Raw genomic sequence first — 24,426 nt, forward strand, 5'->3', positions numbered from 1 at the left:
TTCTTTGAAATATTTTTTTTATTAAAACAAAAACAATCAGTTGTATATGTGTTGATTTTGATTATCAGAGGGCACAAACACATTTGCATATGTAAAAGCACAAAATGAACCACATGAACTGCTTTCTTAGTCAGAGCTCTGAATTTCTGAAATTATGAAAATAAGACATTGTTACAATGCACATACTCAGAAACTATCACACAATACCCATTAAAAAAAAAAAAAACAAAACCACAAAACCACATCATAATATTCAATTAGTTTGACCAGACTCCTGTTTTCCACAAGACCTCTTAGTTTGCTATAAGATAGAATTCCCCATAGAACAAATTGAACCCTAGACTAACAAGGCTCTCAGGAATCTAATTACAGAATGGCAAAAATGTTGAAAAGAGGCACATCTAATAACATGTCTGTTATGGCAATGCATTATATATACCAAGAGCTGCTTGTGGCCAATAAAGTCAATAGAAGAATTTGCATCAACTTATAAGAGCATAAAGGAAAGGAAAACAGTGTCTCTTGCTTTGTACTGCCAGGAAAATGGGAGTACATGACTGAATTGTAGTAAGACATTCATAAGACCAGGTTTAGACACAAGAAATTATTAGATAAAGCAGAGTGGGACAGAAGGGGCCTTATTTCACTCTGATGAAGATAAGTGGAAATTCATTCTCAGTTTCTGAGTGCCTTGCCTGTGTTACTCTGACAAATGCAAACCAGTGGGTAACTAGCTTCTTGGTCAATAGACAGGCTGTGCTCAGCTATTTCTGCAAACAAGATGCACTAAATCTATACACAAAAGCAACCCTCAGAGGCAGGACAATTGTAAAGCACCGAGCATCCATAAACACCAATCAAAACCTAAAGAACCCAGTAGCGCCAAACGCTGCCAGCCATATTAGCAACAAATAGAGCAGGCAATCCCTTTAAAGAGTATAAGTAACTATATGACACCCAAAGACACAGTAATCAGACTAGATGAACTCTAAACTGGCAATAGCACTGTTTAAAGGCATAATGGGTCTCTCATTTTAGCTGCTGCCAGTTTTATCACATGCATATATCACTAGGGTACTAAGGATGAAAGGTCACATCATAGCTTACAAGGTAACCATCATTGTAAACATGCAGTCTCTGATCTGTGGGGTTATAATTAATACTCTGGATTGTATCTAACTTTTTATCCATAATGACACTAATTCTATCTTCTTGGCCAGTACTCGTGTCATACATGTAGAAGATCTCCTCTTTCTTAGTGTTCAATGGCCTTGTGGCATAAAGAACACCACATAACATGAAAGCATTGGAAACAGATGGCTTGTACTGTCTTGTCTGCCAAGTATTTAGCACATCAAGTGTGGTCTCATTGAGTTTGCTAATCACAATGTTGCCTACATTATTTTCTGTTGAATATATTACCCATAACCCACTTTCATCCACGGCAAAATCTATGTCTTGCCATGCTACACCTGCATAGGAGAAACGGTTACCAATAGCAGCACCTGGAAGCTCTTTCCTCAAAACCTGTGTGTTTCTTTTTATATCATGCTTCACTATATATCTTGAACTATAAGCATGATAGTACAAATAGTTATTATAAAGAGCAGCACCACTTCCTTCCCCATAGGTTATTCTACTTTCATATGTGGGTTTAAACAGCAGCAAATTATCAAAGGAATTATAAATTCTGTAGTATTCCAAGTATCTCCCATCTGTGTTCAATGGCGCAACCCAATAGACTTCGTTCTCTGGATTAGAGGGAGAGTAATCTCTACCCCAGGACCCATATTTGTAGGAAAATCCTCTCCAGTTCAGCTTTACCACATAGGGCTGGCTGACATTCAGCAGTCCACGGTGAATGCAGGTACCTGCAATTAAAGAGAAAAAAAAAGCAAACAGATTTTCCAACTGTCGTTACCAGGAGAGAGGTTTTGCAGACCATAGCCTCTAGACTGGGCTTACTAGAGATTAGCTTTGTGGCAAAACACAGACATAAATGAATAGCTTCATGTGTAAAAGGTTCCTTTTGGGCTAAGGTCAGCAACTGAATGGCACTCAGTGTTCCAAGTTGACTCAAAAAATTTAACAATAGAAAACAGAGTACATATCATTACAGTTATTTGAAGAATAAGAAAATAAGTGCTCACTGTGCTGTTCCATACAAGGGACAGATTTCTATTTCTACCCATTTGATGTTGGCCAGCCTGATACACTAGGAGATCCCTTGGAAAATATGAGTTCAGAAGCATTTTAGGTTATTTTCTACCTCAGTGGAACCAAAAGCTTGGGCAATGGGGAAAAAAGAGGAAGGAAGGAGCAGCAGCAGCAGTAATTCCAGAGTCACATTTCAGATGAGCATTCTGTTGTCAGAATGCTAGCTTTACAACAGTGCGTCACAGCCACATGGTGCTTTCTACCTCAGGCCCTCAAAGAAATCTGCAGACAGTAACAATCACAGCCCAGGAAATGTAGACTGATATTACTCTGAGTTTTCATGTGAGGTGACTTGGAAAAAAATACGACTTCAAGCTGAACCAGAACAGCTTTGTTTTACACATATCAACAGCAAAACCATTTTCAGGATCATGGAAAATTTAATTTAAATACAAGAAATAGTTTCCTTTTACTTATGGTGAATTAGTGACTTTCCTGTTTCCTGACAAATTCTCAGTATTATAAGTCACTGATGGTAAAAATCCTGCACTCAGAAGTGTTCATGGACTGTTGATGAGTCTGAAGCTGCCACTGGCAAAAACTAGCATGCGCTTTTCCAAATGTTAATATCAGCTTTTTTTACTACTGCCACAAAAGTGTCCCAGATTTTTCTTTGTAAGAGTGTGTTCCCCTGAGGTAATGGAGACAGAGATGTCAAGTGATTGGTACCAGCTCACAAGCTTAGTGGTATTTCAATGTTTCCCAGTTCATTAGGGTGCGCTAGACATCAGACAGTCTTTCTTATTTAAAGATGGAGTATAACATGAATAGACCCAAGTCTCCCACATCAATTAATGAATAAATTAATGACCACAATTGTTTGATGTTAATAATAACTCCCTCAACACAGGAAATCCATGCACTGCCAGCTATGGCGTCAATGATGAAAGTCAAGATTATCTTTTGAGGCTTTAATACTTTGCATGGGAACCATGCATTTTCTTACAGCTGCTACGAAAAGAATGGCTCATAAGCTCAGTCATACAAAGTGATGTCTGGCATATAAATAATTTCTGTCTTATCACAAAGAAGAAAGAGAAATAACAGAGAAAGAATTTACCTTTTGTCCTCAATGCTGACCATCCCTAAGCAAGGCCAGACAATACTTATGAAGAAGAACTGGAATTTCCTAAAGCCATTGATAGAAAAAAACCTAGGAGACATTTTGTTCCCAAAGACATCACAGTCCATTCCAGAGATAGAAGGAAACATAGAGACAGACCAATATGAAGCGCTCTACTTGGAAAAACACTGGTAAACAAGATATTTGGTGAAAAAAATGGACTGTTGCAAATGCAGAGAAACCTCTTTCTGATCTGTTTTGCCCAGGAGAAAGGTGCTGTGCCTCTGAGACAAGGAAACCTGTATTCTGAGTGTTAGTAATGTTACCCAAGCAAGTGGGTAACATTTGTGCCAATGTGTAAAGTCAATTTGGGCAGTGAAGCTCTTCATGTCTTCTTTTTCAATCAAAATACAGTATTTCTTTGCTTCCCCTACTTTACACCTTCATTCTTCATAGTTTTGTGCGGTCTTGTGCTAAGGACTGTGACCTGAGGGACAGGCAACTCACCTGCAGCCTCCTCTCAACATCTGTGAGGAAGATGAGGAGCAGTTTTATATTAATCACTATGCTGAGCTAAATCCCTGTGTCCCCAGGCCATGTTGGCAACTTCCTTGGAGTCAGTATTGCCCATGAGAGCGGCTCTTCATCACTGAGTGTCCAGCTGATGGCAGAGAGGGTGACGTGAATTGTAAACAATCCCATCTCCTCCCCCAGACCCTTTTGTGTCCTGAGATTCTTGCAGCTGAAACATGGCATGACCCCGGTTGAATACTGCTTCTCTTTGTACCACCAAGAATCGACACAAATCAGCATTCCTGGCTCAGAGCAGATGAGCATTTAAGCATTCACTTAAGTGCTTTACAAAGGATGAGGCCCTGGAGCAGAAATCTCATTTCCAAATATAGCACACAAGGCAGGCACTGCTGTATGGCTGTCCAGGCTGTATCTCTGGAAATGGCAGTAGCATGTCTGGTAATGTGGCCTCAGCACTTGGCACAGATACCAGCATTTGGAGGTGCTTATACCTCAGCTCATGCAAAGGAAGAAAGCTAAGGCAGCAAAATGGTTTGCAGTCTGCCGACTTCATAAATCATTTGAAACTGTTTTTTTCTTATATCTCTATTATGTATAACTCTGGCATGAGGACTTCTTTAAAGCTGGTGACCTATTGAATATACTACTGTGCTTAAATCACAATAAACTTATCTCAGAATTAAATGGTTATTAAGTGCTCTAAAACTCTTCATTTGTTTAGAAAACTATAGCACCGAAGCTTGCAGGTAGTGGAGCACTGCTAAGCTCATCTATATGCGACCTCAAACAATTTTTCATGCCATTAAGCAGAACACAATTCCAGATTTATTTTAATAATTCATACATTGTTTCATAAATAAAAAACAAACGTGTGTTCAGCAGAGAGACCTTTTTTTTACAAAAGAAATAATAAATTATTATTTCTCCCCTTAAAGAGATCTCTCTGCTGAACACTTGTTTGGTTTTTATTTATGAAATAATGAATTATTAAAATAAAGTTAGAAGCGTGTTCTGTTTTAATGACATCAAAAATTGTCTGCAGTTTCTATAGAGAATGTGCTTGATTTTGATTCCTTGAAAAAATTCTCACATTTTTTTTTTTTTTTTTAAAAACTGTGATAGTCAGGGGTGATTCGTCTTTTACACAGGTTCAGAAGAATTCATTGTTGTTTATTTAATCTAAACTTGCCTCTGTGTCTGGATCTTGTGGGGAAAAAATGCACAAAGGAAACAAAGTGTCATGTAATTTTGTAAATATTAGAAGGTACTTGAAATAAATCCATATGCATTATTCAAACTTTCAGATTTTTAACTCCTTTCTCCACCATTTTGGGCCACTGATAAATAATGCCCTGGTATTTTTGCCTTCCTCTGTTTCATGCTAATGTAGCAAATAGACAAGGGAAGGAATAACATAAGTACATACACGTATACTTCTTCTCCCTACACAAAGAACCAGTATCTCAGCTCAGTTGTCTCCTAATCCTTCTGATTTATCAGAAAAGGAGCTGACACCTAATTGTCAGGACTGGAGTGAGTCTGAATTGCTTGGCTAACAGGCTGCAGAACTGAATGTAAGACACATCCTGTTGGGTCTGATTTTACCCACTTCACTCTGAAGCACTGGCAGAGCACTTCAGCTTCTCACTCCAATAATACAGGAAAACATTCCAGCAGCCTCCTCCCACCAAGCAGCTGCATCTGATTGCAGAAGAGAAGGGACCACAGTTGGCCTATCAAGCCAAAGATCACAAAAAAAGGTGGGACTCACATTTAAAGGAACTCCCACGAGGGGCAAAGAGACCAGAAGCAGGATGGTTCTATATTCTCACGCATCCTCCCAAGCACCAGATGTGCACCCTCCTGTCCCATCAGATGAACCACTGCATCCAAACAGTGAGCTGTTACCAGCCTTACTTGGACTTGAGATACAGAAGACAGAGCTCTAAGGGAAAGGTTCATCCTGTCTCCTACTCTCTCACTGACATAGGAAGACGAACAAAGACACTCCAGTCTTTCACCAGTATCACGTAGCACAGATACAGGCTGACAGCTGTCAAAGAAGACCTGTGTTGGCAACATGTAACAGCAGATGAGGTGGAGGGAGGGCTGGAGTTCATCTGACCTGCCTTAAAGCAACTATAAATTCTGCTCCCTTAGTTCGGCTCCCTTCACTGCCAGTGGAGAAATGCATGTATCTCCAGGGGCAGTTCAGGAAGTCCTGGAGAGAAAGACTGGCCAGCTCTTTTCTGGTGCTTCTAGGTGCCACAGTCCGAGGGGAGATGGGGCCGTGACACAGCACGGATGGATCCAAAGACAAGGAATCTTTTATTGAGGCGTGCACGGGATTTTTTATCAGTTCAGGCGGGGAAAGTGCTAGAACATGGGGTGGAGCATGAGACAGACAAACAGGGGAACAAACCGGGATAGGGACACAGGCAAAAGGGGGAGGAACGTGGGAGGAGCCGAGGAAGGAAAGGGCGAATGGAGGTTGTCTCCTCTCTGCAGCTTCTCCGGCCAATCAGAGAGGGGAGCGGGGAAGCAGGGAGCAGGGAAGCAGGCATGCCTGGGCACGCCCGGGAAATATAAATATAGGGGCAACATACAATGTGTATATTTATAAGCACATAAAAACTGTAAGGTCTGTATAATAAAGTCCTGTCAATTACTGTATATCTTCCTCCATGCCTGGAACTGTTCCCATCCTGAATCTTGCTCCTTCACATCTAGGCATGTCTCTCTCTTTGTGGATGGATGTATTCAGTTCAAAACACAACCCAAATTACTCAAAAAACCACAGAAAACTTGGGTCATAGGTAAATTGAAATCACTGTAAGACTCCAATAGAATTGAGTGAGTTTCAGCCTTAGGCTACTTCAGGTTTTCCTGCTGCTGAGACGTATTCACCAGTAGCTTGAAATCCTTAATTTCTGAGTGTATAAAAGCCAGAAAAAAACCCCAACGTTGCTCCTTTTTTCTTTCTATTTTGCCTTTGAGTTTCACCTGACTCACTTCTCTCCTCTCCCTCTCTCAGATTATTTCAGTGAGATGTGACATAAAATCTTCTGCAGTACTCAAAGAACCATCCTGAGGTCTTTCCTCTCTGTACCTACCCAGTGCAGCCACATGAGATCGGCACAAAAGAAAACAAATGGATAAATATTTCTTCCCACTGGAGTGGTGAAGAGCGAGATGCCAGGAACCATTGCAGATAGGAAAGCCAGTGATGATGAGGGGGATGATTAACTATATTCAACACTCAACACCCACCTCTCCAGTCAGACGGCAGGGCAAATGGAAAGAAGTGATTTGTTTCTGTTATGTTGCTTGAGAACAGGCCTGCTCACTCTGAGAAATACAGCAGCAAAAGCCTTGGGGGACAGAGTCAGAGGGGCTGCGTACTACAGCAATGCAAAGCAAGAAGCTTTAATTAAACTTGCCTTTAGACTCATAATCTTAGACATCTTAGGGATTAACCAAGGTCTCTCTAGTTCACATTGCCTACCCAGGACATGCAGGAGAGAGGATGAAGGGGGAAAGAAAAAGCAATCTGAAAACAGGACAAAGAGTCAGTTTAATACAAACTTTATAAATATAATATGAACTAAAAGCAGGGCAAGGCCAAGTGGTTTGGCAGAAATTCAAGGCATTCAAGCTTGCCGAGAAAACATATGGAAATTGTGTTCAAACACATAAATGAGTGCTAGAGAGCTTCAGAGGTTTAGGTGTGAGCATCCATGCCAAGACTTCAAAATGACCAACTAGAAAATGCAGCCCTCGGAGATACTTACTTCATCGTCCTAAGCAATCACATCTTACTACTTCTGTGTGTTTTCAGATACAGTGTTCAGGACATGTAGTTGCTCTACAAAGTTCTCTGCACAGATGAGAGTTGCTCCCCATCAGTCACACAAAGTCTATGCATATGCTATATACTAGTCCTGCATGGATTAGCAAGGATCTGAGCCTACATAACACCTGGGTTATCTGTAGAGCTGGTATCTCCCATCACAAAGAAAACTTGCCAGCCTGCAGCAATTTCTCTGCCAGTCCTTTGTGCCAGCCTCAAAGATTACCCTAAAGGTCGCCCTCATCCTTAAGGAGGCCGTGACAGTACGCTCACACACACAGGAACCCCTCCCAAGTTCCTGTTGCTGTGAACAGAAGACAAACTCACAGACAGCACCAGAGGCTGTCCTCAGCTGACGTCAGTGCTAGTAAGTCTTTGGAAGCTGTTATATCAGGTAGGATTTTGACCTCCTTGGTTATTTCTGCTACAATGCAAGGGTGCATGAGCTAGCTGGCTCACCAGTTGGGAATAAGACAATGCTAAAGCAATACCATTTTGGTCCCAGACAAACTCTATCCATCTCCCTACCATGCCCTGAGAAACAATGGCAAATAATTCTATTGCGGTCCCAATTCCTTGCAGTTACATTTATCCATCCCAGAGTTATCATCCTGCTCTAGACACGACTTGTCTATCCCTGCATGGAGCTGCACTGTGAAGTGTTGTCCTCCCTTTCCCACTTAGTGAAAGCTGCTATGTCCCCCAGACACACCAACCACCCAGACCTAAAAGCAGCCCTTTCCTTCTTCACTCATGGAAGGAAACAGTATTCTTGTTCCAAAGCTCAGTACTTTCTCACCAAAACAAAGGTTTGCTGTAGGCTTGAAGAGAACAAGATTGTTTCTTTCCACACACCATCACCCTCAATAAATCAGTGAGATGCCTTTCATGTAGTTTTTTTTTCATTGAAACATTTTAAGCCCTTCCTTAAGAGGCAGAGAAGGGCTTTGAGATTTTTTAATACAGGTTTTTGTTTTGGCTTTGTCTCCTGTCTGATTCCCAGACAAGGTGTTACTCGTGCATTCTGTCAGAGAAAAGCAGCAACTGCCTGCGCCACCATGAAGACCCAATGAGGAGCTGCTCACCCTAGAGGAAGCTTGTATTTCTCCCTCTCACCTTTCCAATGAGATATTTTAATTAGCTGACCTCAAGGTGATGAAAGGTAAATGCTGATAGGTGCAAATCTGTGCTCCTTGCAAGCAGGACACTACTTGACCTTTTTTATAGGCTCCTCTAGCTGATTGCTAACCAGCTTATGTGAAAAAGCAAGATTCTTCCCCTGTGTATTGTATACAACACAGCACTTTTGCTCTTACAATACTCTGCCAAAAGGAACCCCCTGTGTATAAAACACTCAGGGGATCAACACAGTTTGATAAATCCTCTTGTCTCTTAGCAAGTGGGATGCTTGACCTGGCATATCTAAACTAGTGTTTCCTAAATGGTCTGCTCCAGTGTATCATATCTGACTCCCAAAATTTCTCAGATTGTGATTCACTCACAGTGTGATTTTTCAAACTGAACACAATGTCAAGACAAAAGTTATTCTGGTTAAAAACTAATTACCACACACCTTGTGACTGTTGACACCATTATATGAACTGCACTCTGGGAGCCACTGATCCAGGCCCCAGAATATAACCTTTCCTAATTAAGAAAATGATAAAATCCTAGTTCCACTGAAAGCAGTAATACAGCTCCCACTTACTTCCCTGAGACCAGAATTTCCCTCCAATCTCTTGACGTTCTGTTTTAGAAGAATCTTTTGCCTGTGAAGCAAAAGTAATCTTCATGCAAGGTTACCTTCCAGAGCTTACATGCCAACAGCTTTTGTACATCGACAGTTGCTCACACATTTCCCAAGCAGCATTAGAGCAATATTACCATGTCACAGGTCACTTTCACAGAAACTATTAAAAATCAAAGCTGGTTAGAACAAAACCCATACTTTCCCACAGGTAATTGTTTTGGAAAAAAGAGAAGAGGGGTACAGATTTGCTTTTTGCACTATAGGTGAGAGGAAGATTACAACTTTTTCTAGTTGAAAACAGCTACTGTGTCTATAAGAGTTTGACTCCTGCCTTCATTTTCCATTTGAATCCATTGCTGAAACTAATAGGAGCTGTCTACTCAAGAGAGCTAAGGGTTATCATTACAATTGTATTTAATATTAACTGTTCTAACTATGCATTTACTGTTCTAACTATGTATTATGTTATTTCTTATGTGATATGCTTACCTGGTGGGAAATAAGGGTGTACTGTAGTTTTGTTTGCGTTCTCTTCGCACTCTTTCAGTCGTTTCTGCAGGGACGTAATTTGTCGACGAATTGCAAGGACATTGTTTTTGTCCAGTGATTCTAGTTCATTTACCAGTATAGTCAGATTTGTGATCTAGAGGGGAAAAAAAACAGAACAAGCTTGATGTCAACTTTATTGTACAGGTATTTGTAGGCAGGGTTGATCACAACACAGAAGGCACTACAGAAAAATGTTTTAAAAAATATCCTAAGAATAGGCCTTATCCTGCCAGCCTCAACTTGACATTTCCAGCAGAGGTATGTGAACACAAGGAAATGCTTTAAGACTAAGTTGTATAACAGAATGCAAAAATATAGTGTTATTTTATACTTAGTAAAAAAATAGCCAGTAAGTCATAGGCAAGTACTAGCTATTAAATATAGAAAGTACTTATTCCAGCCTTACAAAAGTATCTGGAAATTTTATTTGCAAAGATAAATAATGGTTTTAATCACCTACTTGATGATCTAGAGGACATGGAGAAAGTGATATTTCACTATCCATCTGAAGTAATTATTCTCTCTAGGTGAGTGATTAACTACAGTTTTGAAAATGTGATTTATAGTCAGCTGAGAAGGTGATAGTCTTTCCCACTTCTTGATTTCGTATTGATTGGGCCACTGCCCTAGCAACCAGAAGCTGATTTTTTAATTATCTGAATTAAAGCACAGAGGCTTTCAAGCATGGGGGTCTGTAAATTAATATTCATTATAGTAATTTCATCAGCTTGTGTGCTTAACACTACACAAGACTGTTAACTTTCGGGCAGATATTCTGCAAAAATGGAGTGGTCTCCATTTGGTTTTGGGTTTCTTTAATTTTCTGTGCTTATCTTTTCTTATCAAGGAATAAGACTTTAACACGTTTAAGGTCAAGTTTTCTTTTAATTTATGTTGATGAAATGCTAAAATAATTCCACCGGCTGCAGTAGAGACAGGCTACATTTCCTCAACCTAAACACTAAAGAGAGAATAGACTATCTGTATATTTGAACCCTCTGTGGCTAATTAAGTCTTTGACAATACCTCCAAATATATTTGCTCAATGATGACATTGCTTCCAACAAGGCTGGGTTTCAGCTGAGTGACCAGTTTCTCTAGTTCACTGATTTCCACTTTCAGTAACTGGAAGTCCAGTTCTGTGTAGGATATACTGCCCTCCTCCATATGCTGCACTCTGATGGTTAGATTAAGAATTTGCTGCTGATACAGTTCAATCCTTTTCGAGTACTCTATAACCTTAAAGAAAGAAAAAAGAGATACATATTTAAGTCCAGATTAGCAAATAAGGCAAGCCTGTTTGACATCTTTATTATATTTCTGAGTGCCCTATGCATAGCTTTCACATACTTGACATATATATTCTTCACATAAACTACGTAAATGAAATTCTCATCACATACATAAAAAATGTGAAATTTAACCCTCGCTTATTGTTGGCAGTTTCACAAAATCCCCTCAGGAATGCCTGGGGATAACTGAAGGCAGAATATTATTCACAGTCTTCCATTTTTTTAATTCTTTGCCAATATTGTCTCTGTAAGCTAATTTTATCCTCAGTATGCCAAGAACTTCTGTTGGTGAAAATTTTATTAGGAAATATGCAGTGTATTATCTCTCAAAAGCAACCAGAGGAGGCTGGAAAATGCCACAAAGGATTCCCAAGCTTTTCAGCTTCATTTCCTATTAACTATGAATCCAAATAGGACATTACCCTGTATACATTCGAATTGTGTCAAACATCGGCAATACTGGTTTGATGTTTGTCTTTAGACAGGGGGAAAATGTTTGAACACAGTGTTAAAAATCAAATCTCGTTTAAGTGAAAGTGTAAAATATATTGTGGGCTTTAGCTAAAGTAATTTATATAGCAGCCTTTTCAGTCTTTGAACCATTAAGCAGTTGTCCAGATAAATATATTTTCACACATATATCTGCGAAGGTAAAGGTCACAGCACAAGCATTGTGATGCAGAATGTTAAGAATATGATATGGATTTGAGACTTCCCTTAGAAATGTTAGTTCCTCAAAATTTAACACTTTGGTAAAGAGACATAATTTCTCTCCCATATGCTTCATAAAAGTCATGTCTCTTTTCCCTTAAATCAATAAAATTATATCACAAAAAATAAGAAGCATAAATATAATTAGTTTGTTGCACTAGTAACTCCGTATTTATACTCTGAGATGGTATGCATGCCTCTCTCTAGAGCACTGTTGTTTCCATAACTATTATTTCTTCAGCTTAAAGATTTTCTTCTCAAGTATTTTCACATTATCTTAATATTAAATAAAAGTCAGTATTTTTCCCTGTTGTCTCTGAAATGTCATCAAAGATTCTGTCATGGTGTAAAGACCATGAATCCTCCCTTTTTCTGTTCTGGCACCAGCCCTTGAGATTGGGACTCCAAAAAAACATATTTATCAAATAATTCCTTTCAATTGTGATTTGATCCCTTGTGTACCAAAGAGGAGGTATGGGAGCTCATGGCATGGAAATTCGTGAAGGGCAGAAAGGATCCATTAAGTCCATAAGTTATTTAGTGATGTGAATTAAGGAGAAGAAGTGTAAGAGTAGATCCTCTGTTCAAAAGTATAATTTTCAATAGTGGCACAACTACATTATAAATCTTAAAGAACCCACTACAAAACCTCTGCATGCACATACATAGTATACACCAAAACCAGGTTGCTTAGTTCCATATATTTAAATCAGAGTTTGAAACAGGTCTTCTGTTCTAAAGAAGCAGCCAGACTTTGAGCTGCTCGAAACTGTCTCCACAAGCTGTAGCACCCTGACTAATAGCACTGGATGTTCTAGATCTCCCAGGTCAAGCCAGGGTAACTTCAAGCTATTTATTGCAATTAAGAATAAAAAATAATAGCCTACCAAGACTTAGACCTAGTTCCTTGTAACTGGCTGTCAACAGTGCCAAGAACTGGGATCCTTTTTCCTAGCTGTCACCATCATCTGTTTGGTAGGGAACAATAAGAAGAACCAAACAATGCTCTTGGAAAAACCAGAGGTAGTTGGACCTCACACTTTTAATGATCACCAAAATCAGTTTGGAGCTGAAAGAGATCTTCAAAAAAAACTTTTCAAATGTCAATATGTGTCTAGAGTTTGCACAACAACAAAAAAGAAAGAATATATTAGTGCAGCCCGAAAAATATAAAGCAAGCCCATGTTTGAACAAAATGGCAGTGCTGTGTGAAGCGATGTATATCATAGAGGTGAAGCTATGTATATCATAGAGGTATTAGGAAACCTCTCTAGGTATTAATAACATTTCTCACAGTAATACTGGTAATAATATTGCGATACAAATCCACAAACCACTGAAATAAACAGGCTGCTGGAATTAGTATTGGCTATTCATTAGTGAGAAACCTATGAATGTGAAGTTTTCTCCAGGGTCCTCAGAGCCTGGACAAAATGCTGAGGGCTGGAACAAGGCATACATAGTTATTTCAGCACTGATTGCAGAATGCTGCAGGACACAGACCTGAAGTTCTCCTCCCATATTAGCGGATTTTCACTCAGTCAACCATCTAGGTCATTTAAGGACATGTCAACACCATCCAGCAGAGTACAGCTGAGCCTGAACTAGCACCATCACTCTGCAGGGCCACACCAGCATCACAATGAACTTAAGCTAATATCTCCCCTGGCGAATTATTGGACAAATAAAATTTTCTCAGCAGTGCTGCTCTAACAGGTCTATACTGCTTTTTCAGACAAATCCAGTACATATGTCAAGCATAGCAATGCCCTGTGTGGAAGTCACCACTTGCTCAGGTCTGGTTTAGGAGTTTCCGTACTTTAGAAATATCATTTGAAAAAAGAACATGATGTTGCTCTTTTATTGGCAGATAGATTTAAGCAGCTTGTAATCCCTGCTCTTGCACTGCATCTCCCTGCTAGGGACCGGCTATTGTCTCTTGACAGGCTGGCACAGAAATTTTGTGTGTATCTTATATTTAAGGATACAGACCAATAACTAGTACTGATTGCAGTCACATTTATCATAAAGCCTAAAGTAGGGTATGGTGAGTGCATAGGACCTGTGTTAGCCTTGTATAGGAAGGGAATAGAGTCATGCGAGGTATATATAAGGGAAAAAAATCCTCAGTTTCAGTTTTTTCCTCCTTTCCAAGCATTGTCACCTTCATGTAATGAAAAGGGCAGGAAAAATCTGCAATGCTCATTTACTGTGTCATTTACCTGCAATTGGTATTTATCAAAACAGGTTTTGCAGCATGCAAAAAGACACTTCTCCAGTATGCATTTGAAGAGTACAGAAGGGGGAACAAAGGTGCAGGATGAAGATGTAAAAGACAAAATGTGGGAGGACTGAGAGAAGATAAGAAAGAAATGACAAAACCAGCAACTTTATGAAATCACTCAGCCCAGGACACTAGCTTTGGGCAGGCTTGCACTCTGTAGGTCCATAAGGAGCAAGGCTGGCAGTCTGCCTCCTGAGACAGAGAAGAATTCCATTACAGGTTAACTGGTTTTGCAAAGCAGAGGGCAAGCATGCTTTTGCCTCCTGTTTTGGTTATGTGAGGATGTTGTGGCCATTGTGAGCCATATTCTGAAAGGCATTTTGTCTCCTTGTGACCATGTGCTGATCCATTCCTGTTATGGAAGTGTCCTTTCCCCTTTTCTATTGAGAGGAGCAGCCAATTACTGCTTTGCTTTAAAAGGTTAATTTTCTTCTGTAATCATAATTATGCTGGCAAAGGTTGATGTGACAGAGGAAAAATTAGTCTGGTATTTTCAGCCTATGGTTTGTACTCACTTGGCACATGAGAGCATCTCTTTATCTGCAAGCTTCCTTGCCTGCTGATTCTAAAAAAGGACCCCCTTGCTTTTCGAATTAACCAACAATCAGGCAAAAGGTTAATGAGTCAATCAGGCTGTTTTTCTGGGACTTCTAGTGCATGGAAAGCATCCTTAAGAGGGTCCAATCCTGCAGCTCTTACCCAGGAAAAGTTTCCATGAGCTTCAAAGGGTGTTTCAGAAGAGCAACTAAAGCATGGATTCTGAGAGTCAGAAAAGGAAACATTCAGTAGAAATTCACACTGTTGTGGTGAAACTGGGTTATGTCTGAATGAAATTCCCTAGGAATTTGCTCTGGATCATTTCTAATAGTGATCAATATTGAATGCTTGGCTTTCCTCCATTTCATTATTTCTTTCTCTCTATGAGTATTATCATGACTAAAGTAATATGCAGAATTGCATAAGGAGGATTCTTTCCACATGGAAAACATGAAGAATTTTTGAGCATGGGGATGCATCACAAGATCTCAGAGTACTTAAGTTCAGTTCTCAATAGGGCCATGCTCAACAGCTCTCTTCTTCCTACAAAAAAATCCACAACATTATAACTGAGAAATCTTGCACGCGTAAAGTTACACCAAAACGCAATCTGTTCATTTTAATTTCTGACCCAAAGTGTCTCTTTGCCCATATCACACCAAAGTATACGTCACACTTCAACTTGATGCATTGTAACACTGCTTGACGGATTGGTCTCGACAGGATGAAATTCAGTGAAGCCTGAGTACAGTCAAGAATTTTCACTATCTGCAGTGAGAACTGAAAGTCGAGGTCAGTGTCTACACTGTGGTACACTGCTGGGCACCAAAGGATGACAACACAGTTGTCACCAGCTGACACCAGCTGGCAACCTAGACATTAATGTCTAGGGTAGGGATTCAGCTTGCCGTGAATTTAGAGGTGAGTTTCAGGTACAAATCCATACACCTAATTTTAGGTATCTATAGCAACCTATGTTTATGTATAAGCATGATGTCTGAATTCAAAGGATATCTGAGACTGTCAACATGGAGAGGTCAAGCAGCACTTGAGATGCTCTGCATACCTGTATGGCACTCAGATAAAGGAAGCATGCACCATTCTGAGGAAAGTACTGGTAGGAGATTGGTCACACCAGGACAAGTGACTGGGAAAGGTGGTATACAAGCACCTTGACGAATCATGCCAATTTTTTGGCTGGGAATCATGCCCCTGATCCTGTTCCAATGCAGTTACCTTCAAATGACCCCAGTGGGAACTGTATGGGGATCTGAAATCTCAGTGATTTTCATGGCTCATTAACTCTGAGCTACACCTCCATGCTGCAAAGGATCAGGTAATTCCTGTGCTTGGAGGCAGTGGGACTTCTGTCAACTTGTCCTTCATATGCCTGCTGACAGCTGAATGTTTTACACTGTTAGCTCCACTTCTTTCAAAACACACAGTTTGAACTGAAAGATCTTACCATAGGATCCCATGCCTGTTGTTGTGTTTTTTATGCATAACTTCTTATCTGTTCTTGATTATATGAGAGGAGGGTTATGAATATTAATGATTAGAATTTATAATTTCATGCTTTGCCTTTTCTGCTGATTAATTCAAGGACACTTCATTTCTTAAGATGCTTGGTTTCTGAAGAAAACACTTTCTACTGGGCACCTAATCTGAATCCTGAATATTTATTCACTATAAAAAGTAAAAGGCAGAGTTCTGTCTTCACACGCAGTTCACCCAGTGCACTCCAGCATGTGTAGGTTTGCCTGAGTTTCTCAAAAAAATGGATCTCAATTCATGAAACAAGCAGCCAAAGCAGTGTAAGGTATGTTTGTCTTCAACAGAAATGCATAATTCAGCAGTCTCACTGTGACAGCTTCAGATGTTGACAAGGAAGACATTTGATTTTTTTTTTATTATTTTTTTTTATCTGTGAGAGCAGAATCAGCGAAGGGGCAAATATTCACCTACTTCTTCACTCTGGCCTTTGGTGACCTTTCTCCTCTTTCCCTTCATTGCCTTCCTACAATCTGGCTGGCTTGATACAAATAATAACACATGAAAGAGCAGGAGGCTTGGCTTCCTATAGCATCATGTAGCAATCACAAACTAATAAAACTGAGCCAAAAGAGGAAAAACATAATCATTCTTCCAAAAAATACCATATGTCTCTAGCTGCAAAGGCCTAGAAAAGAGACAGGAGGATATTCAAATGTATGACATGCTACAATGTCAAAGATTAGAGATTTAATCACCTTTCTCCTTGTTCTTACAGAGCCCAGTTTCCCATGGTTTGAAAGACACACCACAGAAAAGTGCTGACTGCTGTACTTTTTCACAGGCAACCATTTTTCAGGAAAGATGCAACTGTTATTTTTAAGAGAAAAGAACACCTTACTTTAGAAAGCTCTGTCTCAAATTTCTTCGAGAGTGTTGAGGCTATAATTTCCAGTTGTTCAACCTTCTGCACTGGAAAGGTGGTATCCGGCAGGTACACAGAGCATTGGCAAGTTCCCTCATCATCCACAGAGCCAGATACATTGGCAAAGAGCTGCAATAACAAATTGGTAAGAAAAAAAGTGTTAATATTCTTCTCTACAATTAGTACCGAATAATGTCTGGCACTCATATGAGTTGCGACAATCATGAGATCAATAACTTCATTACTAGCCAGCTTCCACCTTTTTCTTCCAAAGAACTCAAAATATCTAGCAATTTTTATGACTCAGCGTTACAAATCTCTCTGCAAATAGTCAAATACTGCTGTAAAGATGTTACCATTAGAAAAACAGAGGCCTATAATAGTCCTGACTTTCCCAATCTTATGGACAATGTTCCTAACATAATGAAATAACTTTTCCAGCAGATAGAAAAGTGGGCAACAGCAGGAAAATAGTAACTTAGCAATTTATGTCTTATATTTACTATTCTGTTAATCTAAATTGATCAAATCATCTAGTCATTTCCATCCATAGAGATGAAAGCACTGAAGTAGAACTAGTAACAGGGAAAGTTTTGAAAAGAAAAATCTTTCATTTGAAGTTTCTCAGCCACCCACAGCAAACAGACATATATTTAATTATACACCACTGAAAGGTGATGAATTAAATATGCAGGTTTGGCCTAAGGTTGAGGTTCTTATTTTCCTACAAAATATTGCTCGTAACACCCACATATCACAGCCCACCCATCCATTTTTGTGAATAGTTGGCAAAGCTATTGACCATGCCATTAGCATGAATTGCCCTGTCCCAGTTGTCTGCATGCTCAAAGCATCATCACTGGAGCAATGTGTATGAGGTATGAAAAGGTCAAGGCTGGCAATTCATGATCTTGTCATAATTTACAGTCAAAGCACACTATATTCTATAAATACTGGGCTGAATACTGAGTATGTTTGGAGCAGTTCTTTTTTGTTTGCTCACAAAATGTTTCCCAATTCATAAACCTATCACAAATTTCTTAATAAAGATATTCGATGTTACTTTAAAATATTCTAGCACACACTTCAATGCAGCTGCATATTTTAAAGCTACAGACTTACTCTTTAAACATGCTTCATTCTATAATCTCTCCTCCTGCCTTGCAGAAATACTAGTGTTATTCATGTGTTTTCTCTTTTTCTCTCCCTCTTAAATATGCAAACAACAAAACTATGTCCTGAAAGCTGACATTTCAGCACTTCTTCTCTTGGTTTTTCACAGTGATTTCAACTAACATCCTCACCAACAAACCAGTGCAGAACACACAGTGATGGCCAGCAGCAAAGCTGTCTTGATCTTTGAGCCCAAAAAGAGAACAGCAGCAAGCAGGAATGATCACAGTTCACACTTCTGGCAACCTCTTTACTGCAGTCACAACAAACAACATGCATCTCATTTTGAAAGAAAGCGTGAAAAGTCATTTTATCTGTGTTGTTCAAGCACCACAGGTCTTAAAATTTCACTCATAGACAGACTGCAGAAGACATTTAACATGAAAAGAAGCATTCCAGAATGTCCCAGCATATAACTTCCACTGATTTCCCTGCCAGGTAGGTTACCAAAGCATTTCTGAAAATCCCACTGAGAACACACTACGTATTATGTCTAAGTTTCCAAGTATTTTCGAAGATGTGGCTACAAGTATGTAAAATATGAAAATATGAAAAATAAGTTCCTAAGTCAGACATTTCTGCATCTCTGAGTCCTCTCTGTATGGGCATGATTGGGATGGCAAGTTGCTCAGCAATAACAAAAGAAACAGATGGGGGGGAACCAAAAGAAGAAATAAATGTGGCTTAGTGAGTACATGGGACTTTCTTTTAGACTGTTGCACACTGGCATGCTAATTTTTATATGGAAGGTATTGTATTCTGTTCCTTCTGTGTATAACACAAATATGTGCATATGTCTACATATGTAGAGAGAGTGTACTATACATAGTATAGCACAGTGTTTGCTACACCTTTGTATACATTGTACACTCTGCTATAAACTACAGTCTTTACTGTATATAGCAGTAAGTTTTCTAGATTTATCCTGCTTATTTCATGTGCTAAAAAAAATTCATAAATGTATTCAGATGATCTCCCAAAAAAACTCCAACTCGTGTTTTTAACCTCCCTATGAAAAACAATCATTATCTTTTGACGTTTGTGTTAGGAGGGAGCCTTGAGTTGAAGGCAGAGCTTCACTGCAGTAAGTGCAGCTTATATCTAAGCCAAGAGACAGTTTTTCCAAAAGAGTAAACCTGAGCAGACAGAACTGCTTCCATTCTTCCATTGACATTACAGACACTGGGATCATGATGCTGACAAGACCAAGAGACACGTTTAGTTAAAAGCCCCTTTGGTCAGTAAGTGCTTCAATCAAAATATAATACCAGTCAAATGACAATCGTAACAAAAATGTCTTCCTTCATCCTGTAGAAAAATGCGTGAGAAAGTGTGCTACTTTTGATGGAGTTGTATGTTTTTTAAAGTTTAATAATTTATACAGAATGCTTAAAAGAGAGTGAACTGTCCTAGCCTACAGCAAGGACTTGACAGCAACTTTCACCCTGTAAAATTAAGCTGTTAGATATACATATTTGAAGCTATGAGAAATGTTCCTTCTCCACATCCCTTCAAATTAAGAAAGGGAGTAGGAGCCAGCAGTTACTCAATTTTCTGAAAACCAGGAAATTTGTCACTGTATCCTAGTGACATTCACAATTCTGAAACAGCTATTTGCTCATCCTAAGACAGAGAATGGGATCCACAGAAACCACATGACAAGTACAGAGACCATGGCGGGGACAGAAGCCACCTCAGCTGGGCAAGGAGATGGATAAGATTTGAGTCCTGCTAGTCGGACTCAGAGAGAGAGACCCCTGACTCCATTTAACTTTCTAAGTGCTCTACGGGAGTCAGAGACTTAACTCTGTTTCAGAAGAGGTCCCTCCACACATCCCAGGTGCCACACTTGGCTAGCCTAGACAAGAAAGATCTGCTGTCAAGCTGTCTACCATCTCCAACCTAATCTGGAGTTGTTCTTTGAACGAACTCTGTTTATGACACGAGCTTGCAGGACCATTCAGAGCAAGTGTAACCCATTGAATCTGTCCCAAGGCAAACATATTATTAAACAGTCACTGATAGAGAGAGGGAAAGAAACCAAACATTGAAATCTGCAGGCCGTGGACTTAAGCACTGTACAAGAAGGCACAGAAATCAGATTTGGGTCCCTCTATCAGCAAATAGTTGATAATATATTAGTGAAGTAGAACAGTGAGAATCGAGATTTTTTGAATCCCAGCAACCAGAAATGGGTACTCCTCAGCAAATAGTTTCAAGGCCCTGTTCTAGTTTATGAGAGAAGACTTCCTCCAGGGAGACTAATCACCAAATTGTTTGGCACATTGCCATCAAACCCCCAGGGCCCCATCTGCTTCATGTCTGGGGTCCAGTTCAGTAGTTACAAAGTTAATGCCAAAGCTTTGGATGTGACTTAAGGCATTGAATGCCATGGTAGCAGTAGCGAAGATTTTAGAAATTCACTACTTCCTAAAATACTGGATACACAACATATAAATGCTTTTCCCAGATAGACTAACTGGCTTATATGTATCAGGGTTAAGCCTCTGAGTGACTGTGTAGCATTTAAAGAATGGGACAGAAGTTCCTAAATTTGTTCTTTTCTGGACTTTGTTGAAGCACAGTAATGGTTATACCTTTGGCGGAGTGTGCAGTGTGCCATTCGTATCCCTAGGCTGAGTCAGGTATGGAAGCATTGTATAGAGATGAGTGGTCTGAAAAGAAAAGGAAAGATTTTTTTCAGTGTGATTTCCTGCATATGCACCATCTCTTCCCCACCAGTTAGGCCCCATCCTGCCGCTCCAAAGCACTTTGTTTTATTATGGGAGCCATCCCCAGCAACTGTAAAATTAATTGGCTTTTCTGATCTGCTGCTGAGGCAATGGTTTCCCTGGGCAGAGTGTCACTTCACATACACCTCTTCTTGAAGAAAAGCTCTGTGTGACCAGTGCAAGGCAGGGGACACTCAGCCGGTCCAGGAGGTGGGAGCTGGGGCTCTGAGCCCTGGCAGATTGTATGGCAGTCTAAAAAGATAGTACCATACCCCTCTGCCATAAATCCAGAGAATATTGTCCTCCCAGCAGGGATGTCTGCACCTCACTACCCAGCTCATGCTCCAGCCTCTCAGCACAGGACTCACTGCACCTTTCACACCAAGTTGTCAGGGTGTGAGCTGTGATTGCTGGGGAACATGTCCCTCTCTGCTACTAGCACCGTGGAGGTGGCAGTATCCCACTGTGGAGAGGGAGTGCTGGGGAAAGACACCAAACTGCCAAGGATACAGCCAGGTCCACCTTGGGAACCTTCTAGGTAGTAAGACTATATACATCTACTTTAACTTTCATCTGTGGCAGATGTCTGCCTTCCTGCCACAGCAAGGAGAGCAGCTGTCACCCGTACTGTGGGTTAGCTCATCCTCACACAGTGTGCAGAGCACGGTGCATTGCCGTGGTGCAACACGCTGTCAACCGTAACAGGGTCTTGCCAAAATCTCTGGCAGACTGGAAACCGGAGCAAGACACCCTCAATGTCAAATGGTGTCACAGACAGAGCACCAAATGGGCTTCCCTTGCAACAGGTCACTCTCTGCTGGGTCTTTCTGCATTTCCCAAATCCCAGCTGGAACCATATTCCTGAGCCAGGGAATGGTGGAGAAATCCAAATGGCCAGCAAAGGGCAGGTCTATTGAGTGGCACAGTGTAAACAAGCTTTGTGGGACAGTTTGTCAAATAAACCCACTTGAACAGTCATTTGTGTGCTTCCATGATTACACTGTACACAACAGGGGGCAGCTAGTAGCAATTAAGAGTGTTTGGGCAGAGGAGCATCACAAATTGTGTAAATTACACAAACTGAGGACTAGCTTAAAGCTAAGCAGACTGAGGAGGAATTTCTTCCCTATGAAGCTTTCTATCCTCAGCTTATCAACATATATTTACACCTCCATCTTGACTTTTGCAACTCTTCATTCCTGGAGTTGATAAAAACACCTTCCCAGGAGATGCTGACTTCACTGCCTGCATCCACAGCACTCTCAAACTTCAAAAAATATAACTAGGGGCACACAGGAATTTTCTGGTTGGTGACTAAACCAGATAAATCAGAAAAAGTCATAGGGAGCCAAAATGGTTTTCCTCCAATTTTAACTAATAAATACCAAAAGGCAGTTATTTTGGGTCAAAAAAACCCCAAAATGCTTTGCTTCATTTGAAAGACCTTTTAAACTATTCACAAACATTTTTTTTTTAATAATTGAAGCCCAGTTTTAAATTAAAAAAAAAAAAAGACAGTACAAAATCAAAATGATCTTTCACTACTGTAATTTTTTTCTTTAAAAAAACATTTTTCAAAGTTTCCTCTTCTACCTCCCTCCCTGAATTTGATGTTGCCTTTGTTTTGGAGTTGTCTTGGTATTTTTTCTGATTGATTTGATCTGCTTTGAACTTCTCTCTTGCCCAACCAGATACAGTATTTTGAGGAAGAGGGAGAGCACCTGACAAAAACCACACAACATGGCTTTCATTTGCCTGTCTCAGAGCATGACAGCAATCATGCAACTGGGAAAGCTCCCACCTCCCAACTCCTTCCACATCAAAGATGTGGATCTATTCCTGCTATAAGCCCTTGCTAATTAATTAGAAGCTACACAGAGCATTTAATATCCGACTTGGATCCTCACTGGGAGTTGCACTCATCTAACCAAAGGCAGAATTTGACTCTGACTTTAAACCTGTGCCTCGCTTTTACGTTTATTACCCAGTCCCTATATATTAGTTGGGGGGGAGGATGAAGGAATACTTTAAACTTTCTCCATTCTTAAAATGATGCAGAGATCTCATAATTTTCCAGCAACCTTGAAAGAATTTTCAGCAACCTACATGAGAATATAAGAAGGCACCAAAGTTCAGGTTATGAGAGCCCCATCTTACCGCTTCAGTTGCTGTCGTTGTTCCAGCCAGAGCACTCACGCTTTGCATGAGGAGCAGCACAGCCACCTGTGTGCACTTCATCTTCTCAGCCAGCAGATGTGACAGCAAAGGGAGAAAGGATTTGTTTTATAGTAGAGTCTGGGGATTTCCCCAACCAAACCTTAAGGAACTTGCGTGATATTTTTTTAGTTTTTGGATAAGTAAGTGATGTCATAAACTCATATAATAACAGGTGCCAAATTACTAACGTACAAAGAACACAAGTTACCATCATAAATTAGTTATGTCCAATTTTCTAACAGGATACCTTTCCCATACAGTACACTGTCTGATTTTAATCTTGGTTATGCAGAACATCAGATGCTTATTTGCTATGGCAGGTAGACAGATATTTCCCTTACAGTGACTCAATCATAAAAATTCTTATAGATTCCTTCAAAGTTATGTAGACAATACAGGTCTTGGTGGTATTTATTATTTATTATATGTACAGAGAAGAGCAGGTCAGGCTAGACTGTTCACACAGCAGAACCATGTTCCCTTTTTTCCAAAGGCCAACCAACCTTTGCCAATAAGTAAAATACACAGGGGTCTCTACAGCTTTTCAGTTCCCTTTATTCTCACATAGCACAGGTGAGACACAGAGTATCTCCCATTTCCGTCCCAGCAGTCATACATATCATATATTAACACTATGTACCCATTGATGTTTGCTCATGTATTAACACCATGTACCCATCAATGCTTACTTAGCTGCACTCTTTTCATGGAGCTACGTGCCACCTGATCACAATGAGTCGCTGTCCTGTCTCTAGAGCACTGAATCAGAGAGATGAAAAAAGGCCACACAGAATTAGTGTGGTCCCCACATTCCCCAGCTGTGCTGCACTGCTGTACGACAAGCAGTGAGCTGCCTGCAGTTCCCAAGGCACCCAACCCACCATGGAAACTTCTCACTTCCAACAAGCTACTGCCTTGGTAGGGTCAGCTGCAAGCCTCCATCTGGTGCAAAAGAAATTAAAGTTTCTCAGGTTCTGTGCATCACTGGGAAAATGAGCTTGGTGTTTGGAAGGAAGGTTCTAGTCAGGACTGAGGGAATAGCCATGTTTGTGCACTTGTAAAAGTCAAGAAGTCCCCTAGACCAAAACATGACCATGACCA

At 40.1% G+C, this 24,426-nt stretch overlaps 1 protein-coding gene across 1 annotated transcript; it reads right to left on the reverse strand.

The window, feature by feature from the left end:
* OLFM4 (olfactomedin 4) lies at nt 1-23,419 on the reverse strand. The gene is made up of 6 exons (XM_064645622.1): nt 23,266-23,419; nt 20,974-21,051; nt 17,180-17,332; nt 10,990-11,202; nt 9,904-10,057; nt 1-1,871 (listed from the first exon to the last, which is right to left on the reverse strand). Exons 1-6 carry the CDS (start codon nt 23,344-23,346, stop codon nt 1,078-1,080), a joined length of 1,473 nt encoding a protein of 490 aa, XP_064501692.1. The 5' UTR covers nt 23,347-23,419; the 3' UTR covers nt 1-1,077.
* Between the last annotated feature and the right edge of the window lie 1,007 nt (nt 23,420-24,426).

Source organism: Pseudopipra pipra, chromosome 2, assembly GCF_036250125.1.
Source record: "Pseudopipra pipra isolate bDixPip1 chromosome 2, bDixPip1.hap1, whole genome shotgun sequence".
In the NCBI taxonomy this organism is placed as follows: Eukaryota; Metazoa; Chordata; class Aves; order Passeriformes; family Pipridae; genus Pseudopipra; species Pseudopipra pipra.

What these genes read in the sequence shown, in the direction of transcription:
- OLFM4 (XM_064645622.1), bottom strand. Translation starts at nt 23,346, where the DNA reads ATGAAGTGCACACAGGTGGCTGTGCTGCTCCTCATGCAAAGCGTGAGT. An exon ending in CACTGCACACTCCGCCAAAG is followed by an intron (nt 17,333 to 20,973) that starts GTATAACCATTA and finishes TTGTTATTGCAG; the next exon opens with CTCTTTGCCAATGTATCTGG. An exon ending in TTGAGCAAATATATTTGGAG is followed by an intron (nt 10,058 to 10,989) that starts GTATTGTCAAAG and finishes TTTCCCCTCTAG; the next exon opens with ATCACAAATCTGACTATACT.